The sequence below is a fragment of the Strongylocentrotus purpuratus genome, unplaced genomic scaffold (genome assembly GCF_000002235.5).
Source record: "Strongylocentrotus purpuratus isolate Spur 01 unplaced genomic scaffold, Spur_5.0 spur5_scaffold_17, whole genome shotgun sequence".
In the NCBI taxonomy this organism is placed as follows: Eukaryota; Metazoa; Echinodermata; class Echinoidea; order Camarodonta; family Strongylocentrotidae; genus Strongylocentrotus; species Strongylocentrotus purpuratus.
In genome coordinates, this window is record NW_022145602.1 from 7,705,385 (window position 1) to 7,726,776 (window position 21,392).

The window sequence follows — 21,392 nt, forward strand, 5'->3', positions numbered from 1 at the left end:
GTAAGTTTGGGGATTTCAACAGATTTAACACAGACAATACATGTAGATTATCTAATACATGATATGCATCAAGTCATTATTTATATGATATATCATTTATTTCAAATTTACATTATTTATCAAATATACAAAATATACATTTAGGAGGCATTTGATCAAGGACGGCAGACATGATTACATTGTTAGTACATAGAAAAAACATTGCATAGAAAACTATATTTGTAGTTATATAATTGTTTTTCAAGACTAAAGAACATACTATTTGTTATACACGATGAATATAAGGTATTCAAAGCTTTGGTTCATGATTTTGGTAATATACCAAAGTGCAAATATATTATCCTTTAAAATAGATGTACATGTACATTTGCCTTTCTTCATTAAGTTCTTATGTACAAAATATTCCTAATAATCTTTGTTAATAATAGTTTTCTGTCAAAACTGTTTCAAAAATATTGTTCTATGGAAGTCAAAATTTGTAATAAGAAGAAACACATATAGATGTACTTTTTTGTAGATAATCACAGCAATCAAAGCTAAGATTTATTGAAAAGAATACTACTGTAAACGCGGAAATATTTGCGGTACATTAATTTTCGCGGATTTCGCGCTTAAGTCGGCGTCCGAGAATTTGAGAACCCGTGAAAATATAAACATGACTTCTTATGCATGTTCTGAACAGGCTGAATTTGGTGCAACGCGAATTTAAGAACCCCAAAAATTAATCGCGCAAAAATAACAGCGTTTACAGTAAATAAAATTAATGAGATGAAATCAGAAGAAAACTTACTTTTATAAGTAATATGGTTATGCTCTATGATGAATTAAATTGAAGTTGCAACTGTGACCAGGAATATTAGTTCTTGTCAGTTAATAAATACATTTCTAGTCACTGATCTTTTTTTGTTCTAAACCCCTGGTCTTACAAAAGTTATACCCATGAATTACATCATCAGACAAATTTTAAAATCATAGTTCATTGATTTTGGTCTTAGAAACAGATCATGGTACATGATGTATTAAAATTCACAAATTCCATTTTAAATTTTAAGAATAACTACATATACTTTCTTCTACCCCAAATACAGTAACATTTCATTAAGAAAAATGGTGATCTGCTATTAAAAACAAAATTTGTGTAAACATTTTGAACCTACAGCATCTATATTGAATTTCAATAATTTAATTAAAACAATATTCTTGAAGAGAAGGCCACTTAGTTTTGTTCACTACTTTGTTCAATACTTTGTTTAACATGTTTGTGATGTCAGATGACAGAGAATGAAGTACTGGGGGTGTGTTTCACAAAGCCCTATTTCAATGACAGATGACAAAAGTCAGTGACAAATCTGCTGATAACCAATCAGAAGCAAGCGATTTCACAAGCTTATAACAAAAACTGTCATTTGTCACTAATGACAAGTTTTGTGAAACACCCCCCTGATGGGCAAACTTAATGTTGATTTTTGGTCACCGGCGTAATACTTTACAAGGAAATATAATTGACTATGAAAGTTGAAATATGAAAGGAAGACATAAAACAAAGTTTAGGGGTGTGGGGTCTGCCCATACGAGGAGGCACAAGCTCACCACAACAACAAAAAAAGGTCCCTCCATAACTTTTACACTAATCTCCCCCATTTCTAAATGCTACTGCCTAGTATCATCATCCGCAGCCATGTAAGCCTTGGGCTCTGTATTGTTGCTCATGGGGGTGCCAGGATGAGGGGTGAGGGCCAGCAGCTCTGCAGGGGTTTGGGGTATGTGGTCTACCCATGCAGGGAGGCATAAGCTCACAAAAAAAAGGTCCCTCCAAAACTGTTGCACTAAATCTCCCCCATTTCTAAATGCTACTGCCTGGTATCATCATCCGCAGCCATGTAAGCCTTGGGCTCTGTATTGTTGCTCATAGGGGTGCCAGGATGGGGGGTAAGTGCCAACAGCTCTGCAGGGGTTTGGGGAATGCGTTCTGCCCATTCCTGTGCCATCGCCCAGTTCATGCTCTTCCTAATGTCAAATAGATTGATCACCGACATTTGCTGGAAAGAAAGATTTGTATTAAGGAAAAGACATTTTGTCTTGGACTCAAACACAATGACTTGACTTGACTTAAAGCAATCAAAGAAATATTAGTTACCATCTGTAAATCTTCCAGGAACATATCACATCCCCCCTTTAAACGCATTTAAGAGGTCACATGAAAACCTCGATGTTTGCAAGGGTTTCATGGTTCAATTAACCACATTAATGGTTAATGAAATAAGGTTATTATCAATCTTTATTTATTAATGTTGTAATATCTATTACACCAATTATATTATTTATATATAATCATTTAAACATGTGATTGAATATTTCCTGGCAAAATTCAAATCTGTGTGGAAATCAGTATTGAAATTTGAGGTGGAAGATAACCATCAGCTACGACACATTGCGGGTGAAAGGATACATTTTTTGCCGGTAAGGGTGGCAGCTGGAAGATGGAAGGAGGCTGGGTGAGTCTGAGATGACCGTTAGAACCGGTCGGATGGAAGTAATGATGAGCTCTAGGGTTGTACAGCTGCCCAGTCCTAGTAGGCATGAACACGGCCGGCAAGCTGATGTCTAGAGAAAAAAAGTAACACAAACAACTATTGTAAGAACAGATTCAGCGAGTAAAACTATGATTGGTCCATTGATGTCACTTGACTGTATCAGGAAGACTTCACCCAGATAACCATGGGTACTGCGTAGCGTCAAAAACAATTCCCCTTAGACTAGATAGAGGCCTAAACGTTTGAAACAAACCTAATTTTCTTCAGTATACAAGTGCAATCACTTTTAATTTTAAGAGTAGATTGTCTGAACACTTGCATCACTCCATTTGTGACATAATGTTTACTGGTTTAAGCAGCTTATTGCCGGGACACAGTGTAACTTTTACCACAGATATACCACACATGCATACCAGAAGTTCAATGCTTTGACTGTTTTTGTTTTGTTTTTTGTTTTTTTAAATAAAGATACATATATGTAAAATATCACAAAATTATATGTATGAAAATAATTGATTAAGTAACTAAATTTGCCCGTTATTTCGGACCTTTTAGCATTCATGAAAATCACATCAGGACCGTCAAGGAAAAAGTTTGAGAACCCCTGGTGTAGAGCCTTGTCTTACCTTTGGTTCTATCGGGACTCTGGACATCCTGCAGGCTGAGTTTATACGTCCCAGCTAGCTGCTTCTCAATATGACTGCTCACTTCATCTTTTGTCTTCTTCTCCAGCTCCTGCCGTCTTCTCTCACTCTCCTCGTTGAACATCTGCAGCCGCTCCAAGAACTAGACAAAAATATTAAAAATGATGCCTCAAATTAGCCTTATTGTTTTCGGAATGTTAGGGATTCTTCTTCTTCTTCTTCAAGATAATATGCCTCCTTCAATACTGAAGATTCTCGCAGATGCCGTATACTCGGCCTGATTGGGGTGTGCAGGTGGACCACTACACCGGGGTTTCCCCCTACTCTTATTTGAATAGTGCAGTGGGTTCTTAAAGTGCAAGGGTGCAATTTAACGTCCTATCCAAGGGATTGAAAAGCTTCTTGATGAATTTGGTACTCGACTGTTACAGGGCACTGGTCACTAAAATCGTTTTAGTATAATATTTGTATATTGTTAGAACACATAAATGCATTGCTAAAGCTATATGGAACATTTACATGATTAACATTGAAAGAGCATAAAGAAGAATGTGATTTTTATTATAATGAGGCTAGCAGAATAGTTATATTGGACTTCTTCAAGCATCATTTTGTTATTATACTTGTTAGTTTTAACTGTTTTCAAAGAGGAGTTCTCACACATGTTCCATGACTACAGTCAACCCCCATGACACTTCTACCTTTATTTAAAGTTTAATTTCGACATTCAAAATTTGCAGTATCTTCTGACACCACTAGGAATTAGCAAGCACTGGCACTCAAATCTTCAAAACAAAATCTTTTTTGATGATTAATCCAATCAAGGGTATTGCAACCAAGCACAATACATGAGATTTATTATGAATTAAAGCAAAGACAATTTCCATGTCAAATATACTCTCAACAAAAATGTATAAATGAGTAAAACTCACATCCTTGGGTAGGTCGCTGCCCCACTCTGGCAATTTGACCCCGGTTTTCTTGCTCTTTTTCTTGTTGCTTGACCTGTCCTTGTCCGGTGGCTGAGGGATGACCAGCTGGCTGTCCTTACCGGGCGTCCAGCCCCTGAAGGGTGACCTAGAAGTAGCAACTGTGAGAGAAATGTTCTTAGTGAAAGATATTCTGACAGGAGGGCGTTTCACAAGGACTAAGATCGACTTAAAGGACGTGTATATGGCAAATACTGGTTAATACCATGTACGACTTCTTTTGGACTTGATTAACGGTATAGTCTTCCGTAGTCATATTATACCCGATTGGCCCCGACTCAGGCCACGGGGAAGATATGTGGTCTCGTCATGTTACACCCCCTCTAAGTTGGACTTGAACTATGGCAGGCCATTCATGACACTGGTTGCTCTCAAGTGACATTGGTCTCTCAATTGTGATCTTTAGATCTTTATCAAAAAAGGTAAATTCTGTAGAATTTGTCCCTTAGAGGAACAAGTGGCATGAACGGCCTGCCATAGTTCAAGTCCAATTTAAGTTGATCTTGGTCTTTGTGAAACGCCCCCCCCCCCCAAGATTGTATTTCATAAAATACTCTGTAAAAGAGTATGCACATCATACATTTTTGTGTGAAATAAAATAACAGAAATTGTCAAATAAAGACTCTTGGAAAGATTCAAAGAGCAACATCCTCATGAAGATTAAACTTCTGTCAATGATAATCATTTAAACAAATATCATGTGGCAAGACACTCAGAAGTTTCTGTGTAAGAGAAAGTAAGAAAGACTGAGTGCGAGAAAGGTTCCCTGATAAAAACCCTGGGAAAATTTTATGTGAAAGAAACTCAAAAAGACACTCTTTGAAGACAACTTAAGAGATTCTTTGTAAAAGATCTACAAAAGCTTCCCTGTGAATGATAATCCAAGATCATTTGTGAATGGCAATCAGAAATATCCATATGAAAGACAATCAGAAAAATTCCTTAAGAAAGATTGCCAAGAAGATCCTGTGGAAGATCCTCACAAAGATAGTCTGTGAAGTCTGTGAAATATTCCTTATGAAAGATAATCAAGAAGAATTGCTTTGAAATACACACAGAAAGATTCTCAGCAAAAAAAATAAAGAAGGAATATTTCGACAGATTCTCTGTCAAAGAAAGTCAGAGAGATTCTCCTTGGATAACGCTCAGAAATTTTAAATTCCATACAATCAGCATATTATTGATGAACGATTCTCCCAGTCACTGTGAATGACAATAAAAAAATATACCCCATGAAAGATTGTTCACAAATAACACATAGAAGATTCTCTGAGAAAGAGTCCCCACGAACAACCGGAAAGTCACTCTAGTGATGTCATCCAAAAATGTTACTTAAAACAAACGGACAAATAAACACAAAATACAGATAATAGGTGCCCGTTCACCAGAAAACCACCAGGAACTTAGAAATAACCAAATTCCCATTGTCAAAGGTCATTCTTACCCATCTCCACAACGTTCTCTTCAGTTTCACCTGATTTTTTATTTTAACATGCAAGTAGAGTGTAATGAAACAGTCCGATGGAAAGGAAAACAATTAAGCATGATTGGTAGAAAATTGCCTTATTCAGTCTTTTTTGTCTCTTATTTATTCATCTTTTTGTCTATATGACTATCTATTCATCCATTCATCTACCCGCCTATCTATCTTTTCATTTTAATATTCATCCATTCATCTACATGTCCATCTATCTATCGATCTATTCATCTTAATATTCATCCAGTTATCTATCTATCTATCTTAAATTGGACTTAACAATTATGGGAAGCCGTTAGCAACTATGAAAATATTTTGTAACAGTTATTTCAAAAGGCATAATATCTTGATTATAATTATTCATATTTTCTATTATCAAGTTCATGTTCATGTTATTGACATGGTATGTATAAAAAGTCTAAAATACTTGAATTTTCGCTTTAGGTTTTTTTTTTTTAAAGCTACAAATGGCTCTCTATAATTTTTAAGTCCAACTCATTTAGAGTTAAGTTCGACTGAGGATCTTTGTGAAACACCCCCCATATCTCTTTCTATCTTTCCACCGTCAAATTCATTAGTACAACCTTCTCTCCGTCTATCCTTAAATCTTTGTCCTAGTGGAGCTCCACTGAGCTTAAGTTGTTCAATATGCACATTTTGTAATGATGAATTGTCTATCAATCTATCCACCTAAATCTATTCATTCTTTCTCAATCTATCCATATCTCTTTCTATCTATCCACCGTCACATTCATCTACCCAAACTTTGTCCTATCTATCCTTACTTCCTTGCCCTGGTGGTGCTCCACTCAGAAGGTTAAGTTGATCAGTCTGTACAGCTTCCAACGCAGCAGCCAGATCTCGAATCCTGGATCTGAACACAAAACAATTATGTTTAAATGATTTGCATAATATGTTCATTAATGCAGAATTTTTTAAAATGAAGAGTGAATAAATACCAAAATGAAACAAAAAATGATTGGACAGTTTCACCCATATGTTCTGATGACACTATCAGAAAATTATGTAATTAGTGTCAAGTATGCATTATACAGAAATATAGCTCAAGGCTCAAGGTCTTATACATATAGACTCCTTTAGCACACAATTGCACTATTTCTATTACACACAATGCAAGTGTGAACAGTTCAGACAATTGTACACTTTCAGAAAATCAACTAAGAACAGTAAAAAAAAAAAAAAATCAAAAAAAAAAAAATATCGATAGAGACAGTGCTCAGGTAAACAGGTCTTATACATACAGACCCTATTAGCATATATTATACCATGAGAAACAATGTACTGATAAGAGAAACAATGCAATACTGAGAAACACTTGAATTAATGAAAAGTACCAGTAGTGTAATATTGAGGAAGAATTTTTTAATTCAAACTTACTCAAAATCTTCAGTTAGTACAGTCAGTTCCTGGTTGTGTTGTTCTATTACTATATCAAGCTCTGCCTTGGATACCATTTCCTGAAAAACAAACAAACAAACAAACAAATGTATCATTAGATGTTTTTATGCAGGATGTGGGCAGCACATTCCACAAAAGAATGTGAATGTTCTATTATCAGTTTTGACTAGAATAATTATCCATCCCTTAACAAAACAGTGATAGGAAGATACACTATAAAGGTCGCTTCCGATGGAAAACATTGATAGTTAGATTTAACTATGAAACATGAAGAAAAAAGAAATGTGCATATAGAATCATTTCTTTTTGTAAACAACTTTGCACTCCATGGAATAGTATCAACATAAAAGGGAAAGTCAGTTTTCATTAAAGTTGCACGAGTCAAAAACTTGAGGCTCCAAAAATCAGCATTAAGGGTTTAAACCTGGACCGTAAGATACCCTTTTATCAAGATTAGCTGGAGAACTTACTGGTTTTTCTGAAGGGGTAGCTGATCTGACAGTCATCGCAGAGAGGCAGCGATCGCCATATTCTTTGTTGATGCTAAGATCTTCTTTCTTCATCTTTGTCAGATCAACTCCAGTCAGGTCCTCTACAATCTCAGTAATACTAGCAGTCTCTGCAAGAACAAAAACAACGATTTTTTTTCTCAGAAATGCAATAAAAAATATTGGCACATTAGGTTAGGGCAGGGTGTAAACTGCCTGACTAACTTAAACACATTCTTTTAAAATGAAATAACAAACAAAATATATATATACAGCTAGAGCCTTATGATTGTATAAAAAAAAGGGTACATTCATTTTCAATAAATATCATATTATTCATTTCATGAATGGCCATGAATCTCAAATGGAAACAGTGACATGTGGGATTATGGGGTACCACAGGGATCATTGCTTGGACCTCTGTTATTCATTATTCATATATGATTCAATAACTTTTGGGTAATATTACACCGGAAAAGACCTTTGATCAGTTTTTGTACCTCGAAAGATGCCATACTAAAACAAAACTAGATATTATTATTATTATTGTCACATCAGAATCTAGAAAACTTTCACTTTTCAAGTTCAAGGAAAATATCAAGTGATTCAGGAAGATACGCACCGTCAGGGACTGTCTATAAGCACTGCTGCCATTACTGTCGTGGTCGAGTGGATATTTCACCGGACTGTAAATCACAAGGTCCGCAAGGGTCCCGCCGCGGCACTAATGTCTTTTGGCAAGATATTGATCTACATTTGCCACACTCGACCCAGGTGAGGTAAATGGAAACCTGGTAGGATTATTCCTTGAAATGCATTGTGCGCTGATTACGGCTGCCGGACCTAAAACTAGGGAAATAATTTCCAAAGCTCTTTGGAAGCTCATAGAGAGGTAATATAATGTGATATGCCCTATACAAGAACCGAATATTATTATTGTTATTATACCTGTGTCCTTCTCAAAGGTGAAGGGCTTGTGTACGCGTGTGTAGAAGAAGATGATTGGTAGAGAGCCTGCAGGGGCTTCTGGGCTGGCTTTGAGCTTCCTGCTGGGTTTGATGGGATAGATGGGGAACGTGTGAGGGATGGTCTCTCCAGTGTCATCAGCACTGTCAAATATTGGAATGTCCTGAACAGAGAGAAAAATGAAATAAAACAAAGAAAAGAAAATGTAAATTATATTTAATTTCATTGAGGATATATCTAGCAAAGGTTAAAGGTATAGACCAGTTCTGGTCATGCGATTGCATTGTGAAAGAAACGTTGTGGATTCGATCAGAAAAGATTGATCATTTACCATAAGTATTAGTGTGTACTGCAAGGTTCTGGAATCATCAAAATGATAAGAACTTGTCCCAGTCTTGGTAAAGTTACAAGCTCTGTACACAGAAAGATGTATATGGGACTACGCAATATCTATCCAGGTCGGGTCGATATGATAATTTACCAAATATATCAATTAGTAGGCAGTTTCCAGGCAATCATCACCTGTCAGTCAAAATATATTCTTTCACATGATTGGTAATAAGAGCTTCCATAAGAACTTTCAAATGCAAACTGATTGTGCTGAATGTTGAAGTAAAATAGAGAATAAAACACAAGGCAGGTACATGCACATTCATCTACCTGTAGGTAAGACTATAAACTTAAATGAGAAGACAAAAAAAATGAGAGAAGGAGAAAGAAGAAAAGATAAAAAGAGAGATAAAGAGGTAGAGGGAAACAGAGAGAGATAAACATAGAGATCAAAAGAAAGAGAGAAACAGAGAGAAGGAGAGATAAGAATGTGTAAAATGGAGATTACTTAATATCTGTTTTTGCTCTTAATTGTGTTATACAAATTAAATGATACCACAGGAGTAAACTATAGACATTGGAAAGCCCGGAACATCTAATTTGACAAAATACACACACACAAAATTAAACTCGGGCAATATCAATGACAGTTTTAATTCAATGAATTACATGGTTATTCTTGTAATATTACAATAATAAAGATGAAAATGACAAAATAAAGTTTACCTCGCCTCGTAGGTCAGCAAGGTCGATGTTACCCATGGCGATCAGTTCATCTAGATGACCTTGATGGACACCTAGCTTGACCGGCATCTCACCTCCCAGGGACGAGACCGTTGAGTGACCGGACTGGACCCTGCCGGATGCCTCCTTCCCGTCTTCCCCTTCTTCCTCCTCTCCATCGTCTTCTTCAGGCTGCAAAGGATAAGGTAGATTAAATAAGGTAGTAAATAAGATTAAATAACATTAAATACGGTTTTGATTTGATTTGATTTGATTTATTGGTTTCTGCATCTTTTTTCTTTTTTTCATCATACATTTTCATGAACATAATATGGTTTGATACAATATTTTAAGTGTATATAATTTTATACAGATAATAAACGAAATTAAACAAATATATTGAATGTATAATTAACATACATAAGATGCAGGAGGGCTACAGAAATAAGCAAAATAGCTTGACGTGCCCGTATTGTAAATAAGATTGAATAAGATTAAATAAGGTATCAAATATTGGTAGTCAAACTTGTTAACTGTTCTTGTTGAATATGATCCTACAGAATCTTTGAAAAAGTAACACTACGTAGGAATTAGTTATTATTTAAATTATATACAGCATGATATCTTTTAAAATTTCAATTGTCATTATGAAAGTATATTATAGAAAGGAATACAAACAAAAAACAAAAGAAAATTCCCCTCTTCATCTTCAAAAAGGTCATAAAGACTCATACAGAATGTCATGCTATGCCAAAGCTGATAATTACAATAACAACGATTTGGAAACATAGTTATTTTCTTGTGATTAGAACCTTCCAAAATGTAATTGAAATTCATTAAATTTTTCTACCAAAGGGCTAATTTGGAAATCAATGATATGAATCAGAATATTATTTGTTTAAATGAACATGACAAGGTTCCTAAGAGGATAAAAAGGAAAACCATGTGTGTAAATAAAGGGCAACTACCTCTTTCTTGCCATCCTTCTCTCCGTCTTTGGCTTCATCTGGGGCCTCATCCTTCTTTATTAGAGCATCCTCCATATCAAAGAGAGGAGAGTCACCGAGAGGAAATGTCAGGTTCTGCCATCTGATGGAACAGAAGAACAGATTAAAGCAAACATTAGGATGGTTGATATTAATTCATTATGTAGTTTTTATGTATCATACATGTATGTCTGTTTTGTTATGACGACCCCCACCACAAGCTCTGTGCTTGAAGGGAATTTTGCCTCCTTTCTACCTAACATCGTAAATATATATTTCCTGATGATTTTTTGTTTTTTTCGGATGAAATAAATGTTTATTGAATTGAATTGAATTTAACTTCACCAACATGGATGGCAAACAATTATGTTATCTCTCTCCCTCTCCCCTCCTTTTACCACTCTCTCCTCTATCTCTCTCTCTCTCTCTCTCTCTCCCTCCCCCTTTCTCCCTCTCACTTTCTCCCTATGTAGTTTCTCTCTCTCTCTTCTGCCCACCAGCTTAGGACCACATTGAACAATTTCAAAACATGCGCCAATGTGTTTGCAAATATATACGTTCAAAACTGCTTCATAAATATATCATTGTTACCCATCAAATTACTTGTAACTGTTTACATGTTCATGCAGCTTGAATAAATGTCATTGATAATTTTAAGAAACAAAAGCTTTTTTTTATTCCTCAAATTAAATCAAACTAGAGCAAACTTCTACATTTCACTAATCCTGTATTTGCACAGGTATCAGTATTATCATTTCATTTTTTTAATAAATAATATTTACATCGTTGACTGTTTTACTCTTATATACTGGTATGCAAAAGTTAGCAGGTCACATGACCCCTTGGGCCAGCCACCTGACATTTCTCACCTGTCATCCAGCTTTTTATCGTCAGGAACCTGTAATGTGACTGTTTTGGGAGACTGGCTGTTCTTCCCTACTTTGGATCCGATCATGCCACGCCCAGACCGGAGCTGTGATACTCTACCACTCTTTTCTGAAAATGTTAATCAATAATATAATCAAAATCAAAATAGAAACGGTGCTTATAAAGCGCTTACCACCGAAGTATCTAACCGCTATAACAAACAAAATACAATGATAAACAAGCACATGTTCAGATCATGTTGAATTAACTGGATATTGTTCCCTACTTTGGACCGAGTCATACTGAGTCGTGACCGAAGATGTGAATGTCTAAAACTCTTTTCTGAAGAAATCGATCAAGCAAAAGTGTTTGTTAACCCATTTTCTACGGGAACCGGGTAGTCCCTGTGTTAAGTCTATGGGAATGAGAAAAATTCAGAAGTCAATCGGTTTAATTATAAAAGCATGTTGTGCATCCTAAAGATATGATATCCACAACTGATCACTTGACTGTGAAAAGACTGTTAATACACAATACAAATCACAACTTTCACAGTCATTCATTTACCCGTACATGTATATACTGAGGTTAGGACCAAACTTGCAAAGCACATTGTAATCGCATTTGGACATCATACATGTATCTTAGGCTGGACTGAATGATGTTTTTATGTATGTTTCCTACAAACTGACATTACCAAACCATATAATGTGGAATTTTGTCATTTATTATACTAATGAATGCAGATGTGCTTACCCCTTGAAACTTGTCTGGCATAAAACTCGGTCTTCTTGAAGTCTTTCTTGAAATTGATGCTGCATTTGATGTCTGATCCAGTGATACCAACTGGATGGAAGACCTAGGGAATGCAAAGGGAGAGAAGATGGAAGGAGAGGGGAAGGGAGGAATAACAAGAGAAAGAAGGGGAAAGAAGAAGGGGAGGAAGAAAAAGAAGAAGAAGAAGAAGAAGAAGAAGAAGAAGATGATGATGATGATGATGATGAAGAGAGAAGACAGAACAAATTAAGGAGAAGAACAAGAAAAGGGGAGAATAAAAGGAGATTAAGAAGAGGAAGAAAAAAAAGAAACAGAAGAAGATTCAGAAGCAGAACATGACAGAAGCAAATAAGGAGAAGGAGGAGAAAAAATATATACATATATATATTTATCGGAAATAATGATTTAATAAAAAGTGGTGAGAGTTCAGGCAAAACATGCAACAGCAACTACAAATTCTCAACACATATGAAACCATTTAAAACTGTTTCTTTAGACAGAATATGTTTACAAATATTTTATCATACAAAATGCAATGTAGATGCCTTTTGAGGAATTACTCTATTTTGCTAGTATCCCTGGCAATCAAGATAATTCCTTGTATTTACACCCCACAGAATAATTTAAAATTTACTCCTTTTTCTTCTGCCCAAATGCCTAACTCATTACAACATTACTTACCTTGACATTAAAGAACCAATCATACTCCGGCTCGTGAGTCCAAACAGTCTTATCAGCAGAGGGGGGCTTTGGAGCAGGAACCTCCACCGTAATCACCATCTCTGGGATAACCTCTGGACCATCCCCTCCCAATCCTTTCTTGGGGTCGTTGAAAGTCACTCGCTATGGCAACAAAGAGAGAACACATTGGAAATGCGAAAAATAAGGAGTTATGGTGATGTGTCGTAGGTGTTGTAAGTGTCGTAGTTGAGTGGTTTAACACTTGACTGAAGATATGAAGCTTGGGGTTGGGCTCTGACATAGCCCAAGTGACCTTTGGCAAGACATTATTCCAGATTTGCCACTCTCCACCCAGGTACTAAATGGGTACCGGTAAGAAGAAATTCCTTGAATGGTGTGAGCACCGAAATTGGTAGCCTAGCAGAGTGGGGGTCAAATTGAAGCCCCTTAAGCACCTTGAATGTTGATATATCCAATGTCCAAATATCCAATATAATCATTACTATTATTACACATCTATAATTAATAACCATAATAGCAAGGAGCTTGTAGGGGATGGGATAAGGATAGCCTGCCTATATGTCCCAGCTGCCAAGCTTGCAACTGATCACTGCAACATTTTGCATACACCTTAAACCTAATATATAACGAACAAGAATGCATCATTAATTTTGTTATAATTGTTAATTTTATCAAGATGTACATGTATCAAATCATTATTAGTATTTTTGGGGGTGTCCGTTTTTCTGGTTGTTTCTTTGTTTTTTTAGATGATTCTCTTGTATATGATCATCTAAAACAATAAAAGAGTTTAAGAATATATACCTTGCTAGCTGGTGTGGCTATGTCACTATCCAGCTCATCCTGCTGTGTTTGTACAGTCGCTCTGGCGTTACTCTCATGACCTTTGCCATCATCCTCGTCTTCCGATTCCTCCTCCGTGAAATCAAGTTCATCGGACTATGGAAGAAAAAGAGGAGAAAGAAAAAGGAGGGGAAAAAAAATCATCATTAATGATCTTTACTGATTGAAAACTTCATCAGAGTTTCTAGTGGTTATACTTCTCATCACTCTCAGTTTCTCACTTTACCAATAAAAGCACTGATCAACAAGGTTTCAAGCATTTCATGACAATAAATTCCCTGTCTTTTCCCTGATGCACTAAACATTAAGAGCACACATAAATGGGTATATGGGGCTACTATATACACACAACATTTGGTCAAAAGTTTGTTTAATTAATCTATTTATCATCATATGTTTTATAAGAGGGCATGTGAAGTGCAATCCTTTTCAGGGGATATTCTGTTGGTTCAGAGCAAGAAGGGTGTTAACTCATATACTTGAACACAAAAGTTAATATGCTCTTCGGGCTCTGAATAATATGAGAATGCTCACAAATGGATTTACATCTTTACCACAATACCGGCACCTTCCCTTTCAACTACATGTACCTCGCAACAATTGACCCTCCCGCAAATGATGTTCGACAAAAGATGGCGACCTCCCTCCCACACTGCGCACGTCAGCACATATATGCGCAGCTACGATACTGGGTAAGAATTAAGGCAAGGTTTCTTCCCGGAGCTTCCATAGAGAATTTACAGCAGTGTCTAATTCCTTATTGTACTAAACGTTATTCGGGTTTCATGAAATCCCCCAATGATTTGATAAGGTCCATGTTGGCACCATCTTAATTTGTTACACTTATAGTTATATGGTGCCAAAACTATGAATTCCAACTGACTTTTCAGTTCTCGACCCATTGTAGTTGTATGGTATCCAGAACTGCCTTTGCCAGGTATATATCCATGGCCGGTGCATGCCTTCTATGGTCAAATACAGTAGTTGCGGTAGTGAGAATTGGCATGTAGCATAAAGCAGATATAAATATAATAAAAATAATATTCTGCTTTTATATGGCACTTAATACAAGTGTCTCTAAGAGCTTCACAGATATACCTGTACTATTACCCCGGTCATTGGATTCAATACTTTCTCCATTCCTGGGGAGCATTCCAGCCAGACTTTACTTGATGCTCAAAAACTGTTTGACCAACAATGACGGTTGTATCCTACCGAGTATAAAGATACTTACTGAGCTGAGTAACTGAAGTTCGTTGACTGACGATTGACTCCTGCCATCTAGCTCACTGCTATCGTCTATATCTCCACCTTCCCCGTCAGAATCAGGTTCCTTGTCTAACGACTCAATGTAGGCTTGCAGATGCTCCATTCTGTGTTTAATATATTTGTAATTAAAATGGTCCATTTAAATTATATTTGTATCTAAGCGAATGAAAGACAAGTATCTTAAATTGTTTATGCATTATGTAATGTGCTATGAAATGTAAGTTGTTATTATTATTAAATTTATGGGTAAGACAGCCCCCTCATTCTTTCCCCCCATGATAGCTAAGCAACTTATAGGGGTGTAGGAATATTGGATAAATCCCCATAAATAGAGCCCACCCCCTCCCCCTTTAAACCTTGTTCTCAATATTATAAAATATAAGATGTCATCCAAACATCACATATTTCTAGTATATTTCTAGTAAAAATCAGATATCAAATCTTAAATTTTGCCACACGAAGGTTGATAGCAGAAACTGTCCACTGTTACCACACTATATCAAGAAATAATGGAATTCTTTCACCACTGTATATTTTCAAAATAAAGGAGTCACAATAGTTTGTCCGGCATGCAACTTACCCTAATTTAGACTTCTGCTTGAAGTTATCAATGAGGAACTTCCATCTCCGTCCGTGACCTCTACAGCTGGTGACCTTTGAGAAGAGCTTCTCCCACATCATGATCCTCTTCTCCTTGGCCATTCTCTTTGCCTGTCAATCAAAACAACAAGAATTGAAATCACACCATTTCCTTTTCCTTCTTTTCTGTAACGTAATTGTGTTAAAATCCACTCTGCAAAGCGCCTATTTAATAAACTTGGTGTTGTGGCATGCGCCTGTAATCCAGCTAAAAGTGGAAATTGCAAACTGATTAAGCCAAGGATGCAGGTTCAAAACTGAGCCACGTCTTTTGGATGGTGATGTTTAAAGGTCGCTCCCCAGACGTAAATAATCATATCTGATTGATACACGTCTGTAAAAACCCAATTACACACACACACACACTCATACCATTTCCTTTGCCTTCTTTTGCGTAAGTGTGCTGAAATCCATTTTGCAAAGCACCTATTTAACGGGAGTGTAACTTGGCAAATATTGGTTAACACCATCTTCGTCTTCATTTGGACAACTGCACGTATTCGAATAGACTTGATCAACTGTAGTCAGCGACTTAATCTCTACATGGTCAGCGCATTCGCGAAACAGACCGAAGTTCTCCTCACACATGGGTTTTGCGTATGTTGAACGCACGTGATTGCTGCGGTCACATCGTCCGTAGTCGTATTATACCCGATTGGCCCCAAGTCAGGCCACGGGAAAGACACATAGTCTCGTCAGTCTACACTCCCTTTAATATCATTAATCTCCTGCAGCTAATGTTTGACATAATGTACTTCACAGTGTTTGCTTTCCTTGGTTAAACTCATGTTAACAACAGACTGGATTGATCCGTTTATGACGTAGCCTCCAACTCTTCTAGTCTAGTAGGCACTTCAAATTGTGATGTAAGAAATCAAGAAACTACATCTGTATAAAAGTGATAAATATACAAAGAGCACAGGCGCACAGTTTTCTCAACAAGAAATGATTTGACGGACATAGACAATATAGATACTACTTAACAGACAGGCGTAAATAGTCAATTTTGACTGAACGCCCAAAATACAAACAACAACAAAACACAGAGCTATGAGTGACAATTTGTTTCACAGAATTGTATCTTTGGTACATTTTTTGTTGTTGATAGTACACCATGAAGGTTTTTTTTTTTAAATGTCTGATCATACCTGTGCATCAAGGAGCTGCAGTCGTCTGACGGCGATATTAAGTTGCTTGTGCTTGCTCTCGTAGTCATTGTGAAGTTTCTTCAGGGCGGCACTCTTCTCCTCCCAAGAAACAGAGAAAACTCTGACCAGTCTCACCAGCTCGTTGACCGGGGTCTGAAGGTCGTTGGTGCTGAAATAATAGAAGTGATTTGATTCATTTCGAGGCGTTAGGCTATAAAATATTCTTGCTAGCCCCCATCCCTCCAAAATTTCTGAACTTAACACGCACTATGGTATACTTTGAGCCAGTCAAATACTGCAATGGTGCGGAGGCATATTCATGTATAAACAGGCTAAAACCACCAAGCTTCAAGTATTATTATGGATTGCCTAGCTGATATGAAAGATCAACAATGGAGCTCAACATATTGTCCAGCAATAATACAGTTCTTTTTTTATTTGTAAAGTTACAAGTATGGCTACTCTGTCTGTGTGTGTCTTTCTTTGTCTCTGTCTCTATCTCTCTTTCTTTTGTTGTCTCTTATTTGTCTTTCAATAGATATATCATCCCCCTCTGCCTCTCCTTTTCTCTGATCTCTCACTCTCTCCTTTTCTAATTTCAGACAAGTTTATTCTCTCTTTCCCTCCCTCCCTTCCTCTCACCACCTTTCCTCTATCCCACCCTTTCCCTCTCCCCCTCTCCCTTGCTCACTCCCCACCCCCTCTCACTCCTTTTCATTTCTACTATATGACTTACCTTCTGAATATTCTACCCGACACCATGATAAGCCTTGCCATCAGTGTAGGGGGTAGAGCATGGACGAGGAGCTCATCTTTCAAAGAGAGGAACTGCATAAAAGGAACGCCCAAGAAACTAAATTCATAAGAATAATAATAATAATAATAAATGCAACTTATCTAGCGCCAAATCCACTCTGTGGAGTGCTCAAGGCGCATGTAGAAATAATTAAGAAAACAGTGTTTTTACATGATTTTTAAAAGAAACAGAGCCTGTTGTTCACTTTATGATGTCTTCATGAAGGCTATTCCATAAAGGTAGGACAAGCGTGAGCAAAGAATCTTTCCTCCCAAATTTGTGCACCTTTAGGAATCATAAGGGAACCAGAAGTGGATAATATATGGTAAAAAAATTAATGAATACAATACAAATCAACGCTATTTACATTGTATTGGAATGATTTGTTTAAATAATGTGTCAGTTAAATAATAAACAGCCAATTTGAAAAAAGAATTTTTAATCCTTTACTCTTAAAATAATCTCTAGCCTTAAGGGAGACAAGGACATTCAAATTAAAAGACTGACATATAAGGGAAAAAAAGAGATGAGATCACATTTTGGACTTTTGATCTATAATGTGTAATTATAGCCTGTTTTCATTCAATGATACAATAGTAAAACGTGATTAGAAATTCATTTTGCCACTGAACAAGTAAATTTAATCATGTTTAAGTATGTTTACCAGTGCATTAACTGTTGTTTTTTCTCTATTAAGCCTATGTCAGCAATTAAAGAATGAAATAAGTATTGATGATGATTCATTATCTTCATTAACTATATTGTATTTTATATGGTATTATTTGAAACAATTGTAAAAGAAATATGATTTGTTTTTAATTTCAAATTTAGGCAGCGAAATGATGATATTAATACACTGAACTGAAAAGTAGTCATCTGACTTTGTTGATTATATTGTATTTTAGCTGGTATTATTTGAAACAATTGTAAAAGAGTTCCGTACCTCTACGAGTGTTGCCTGTACCAAGGCTACTGAGTTGAGGACGCCATCACAGAGCATGTCAAACTTGTTGCTATCCTGCTGCGGGGCCATCCTGATGTCTACTTCTTCATCCATCTTGTTATATCATGCGATGAACGACTCTGGTGTGGGGAAAACAAAGTGTTATAATTATAGCAGGATTTAGGTCAAGCCATAAAGGAAATCCATGATATATAGATTGTTTCTCCAGAAAAAGAAATGCAATAAAGATTTATTAATATCTTGGCTAAGTTGGCTTATTTCGTATCTTCAAATGCCTTTATTAGACTTTTATTGGTGGAATGTGTATTACTAAGCCCTCATATATAGACAAACCCATTATCAAAGCCAATCTCACTAGATCTGAGACTCCAACAGAGAAAGAGGAATATGAAGAAGAGGGAACAGTAGAAGAAGAAGAAGAGGAGAAGGAGGAGGAGGACGAGGGGGGAGAAGGAGGAGGGGAGGAGGAGAAGAAGGAGGAGGAGGAGGAGAAGAAGGAGGAGGAGAAGAGGAGGAGGAGGAGGAGGAGGAAGAAGAGGAGGAGGAGGGAGAGAGAGAGAGAGGGGGGAGGGGGATGAGGAGAAGGAGGAGGAGAAGAGGAGGAGGAGAAGAAGAGGAGGAGGAGGAGGGTGATGAGGAGGGGGAGGAGGGGGAGGGGGAGGAGGGGGAGGAGAAGAAAGAGAAGGATAAAAGGAGAAGAGGAGGAGGAGGGGGAGGAGGAGGAGGAGAAGAAGAAGAAGAAGAAGAAAAAGAAGAAGAAGAAGAAGACTGTGTTGTATCAGACGAGTAGACTAGGTCTAATCAATTCATATTAATTTTCAGTCAAGTAGATCTAATCAATTCATAACTGTCAGTGTCAGGTCTAGTTTAATTTCTTCAAATCACTTTCCCTATCCCTAGCCCATTTATTTTCTGTTGTTTGAACTTTGCAGGCGCGTAGCCAGGGGGGGGCGGTGGGGGCGGTCGCCCCCCCCCAAAACGCCGGCCAAAAAAAAAAAAAGAGAGAGAAAGAGAAGAAAAAAAAGAAAGAGGACGTAGATCTAGGAAGAAAAAGGGAAAAAGAGTCGAGAACGGTACAATGAATCGTCAAAGCTTCCGCGCTTCGCGCGGGAAGGGGGAAACTGAGTTTAAATTAAGAAATATGAGTCGGGAAAGGTACAACGAATCGTCTTCTTTCTCTAATAATTTAATGAAACGTCAAAGCTTCGCGCGAGAGGGGGGGGGAACAGAATTTAGACAAGGATTAAGAGTCGAGAAAGGTACAACGAATCGACTTCTTTCTCTAATAATTTAATGAAACGTCAAAGCTTCGCGCGAGAGAGGGGTGGGACTGAATTCAGACAAGGATTATGAGTCGAGAAAGGTACAACGAATCGTCTTCTTTCAAAACTCCCCCCTCCCTGCACCCACCCCCCTAGGGAGCGCGCTTCGCGCGCTCTTTAAGTGATTCGCACGCTTCGCGTGCTCACTACCGCCCCCCCTAAAATGAAATCCTGGCTACGCGCTTGGAACTTTGTACTGAGAATTTGTGTGGGAACACAAATTCCAAATCAAGGTTAAAACTCAACCTCTCCGAGTCTGATTCTGAAATCTGAAGTCTCTGTCATGCAGACTCGATCTAATCTAGACTCTAGTCTAACTTAGACCCCAAGTTAGATCTCAGTCAAGTCTCCAGTTTGTTCAATGTTGAAATAAAATTCTAGCATGGAAACCCAACCAAAAAAAAAAAAGAAATTATGGATCTTTTACATCAACTAAACGAAGGAAAATTCCACTAAATATCAAAACATGTTTGGTCATTCTCTGGCGAAAACATACATAACAAACATCATTTACAACACGTGGGACAACGCTGAACGGAATTTGCAGAAATCTCGACAACGCTCATGCTTTTGTCTAGTTGTAGACGCTACGAAATCCTGTCATTACTGGCATAATATTATTTTATAAGGAATAATAACGGTACTTAATATAATTAGGTGAACTGATATGATTATAATGAGAAAACGGTAATTTTTACCTTTAAAAATACTCTCGGTGGGATGATTGATTGGTTTGCGGCTGCGTTATGTTTCTAAGCAACCCTGTCGATGATGGCGCTATATCAAACTTTCATGTCTGAACGATTTTTCAATTTTCAATTTGGGATCGTTTTCACCATTTTTGCTGGATATTCGAATAAAAAATGTAATCACAATAATGCATTTCAAATTTCAAGACTCACCAATGTTTCTATCAAAAGATACAGGCCCTAAAAAACTCTGCAATATTCACAGCATTTTGGTCAGAATGGACAAAAAAAGTGGTTCACGCCGAGTTATCATTTTTTGCTCAACAGCGGCATTCTAATCCATTGGGCTATATGCAAAAAGTGGCGGAAGGGTATTTTCAAACTTAAATCCTACGTGATCCCTTGGGGCTAGGGAAAAAAAAAGAACATCAACATATTCCTTACGACTTGAACTAATTATCCCTCGGGGGGGGGGGGGGGGGGGGGTCGATTCTCAAAAGTTGGACAATTTCCGAGTTGCCATGGAAACACATTTAAATCACTGTTTTGACCAAGATATGTTTAGAAATTTGAAATGACTCCCTTTTGGAAATATGGGAATTAATCTGCCCTTTCATATGACACCTCATTTATTGAGTATCACCTTTAGGATCACAACAGATTAAGGTTTGAATCTAAATTTATTTTTAAAAACTTGACCAATTTTGCAATGCACATAGACTCTACAGGGATGTGTGCAATGTTTATGGGAAGGGTTTTAGCACACAAAACGTGGTGCGCGATCAGACACCATACAAGTATTATAAAAAAAAAAATACAT

The 21,392-nt window shown here is 37.0% G+C and overlaps 1 protein-coding gene across 1 annotated transcript; it reads right to left on the reverse strand.

Annotated features, from left to right (window-relative positions):
• Nucleotides 1-76: 76 nt before the first annotated feature.
• Nucleotides 77-20,678, reverse strand: LOC100892708. Its single transcript, XM_030988146.1, has 21 exons — nt 20,582-20,678; nt 18,541-18,678; nt 17,538-17,629; nt 16,802-16,970; nt 15,595-15,725; nt 14,980-15,118; nt 13,707-13,841; nt 12,882-13,043; nt 12,180-12,282; nt 11,426-11,552; nt 10,539-10,659; nt 9,574-9,762; nt 8,500-8,680; nt 7,534-7,682; nt 7,043-7,122; nt 6,430-6,518; nt 5,612-5,641; nt 4,111-4,268; nt 3,161-3,320; nt 2,450-2,604; nt 77-2,039 (listed from the first exon to the last, which is right to left on the reverse strand). Exons 2-21 carry the CDS (start codon nt 18,652-18,654, stop codon nt 1,851-1,853), a joined length of 2,673 nt encoding a protein of 890 aa, XP_030844006.1. The 5' UTR covers nt 18,655-18,678; nt 20,582-20,678; the 3' UTR covers nt 77-1,850.
• Nucleotides 20,679-21,392: the final 714 nt, after the last annotated feature.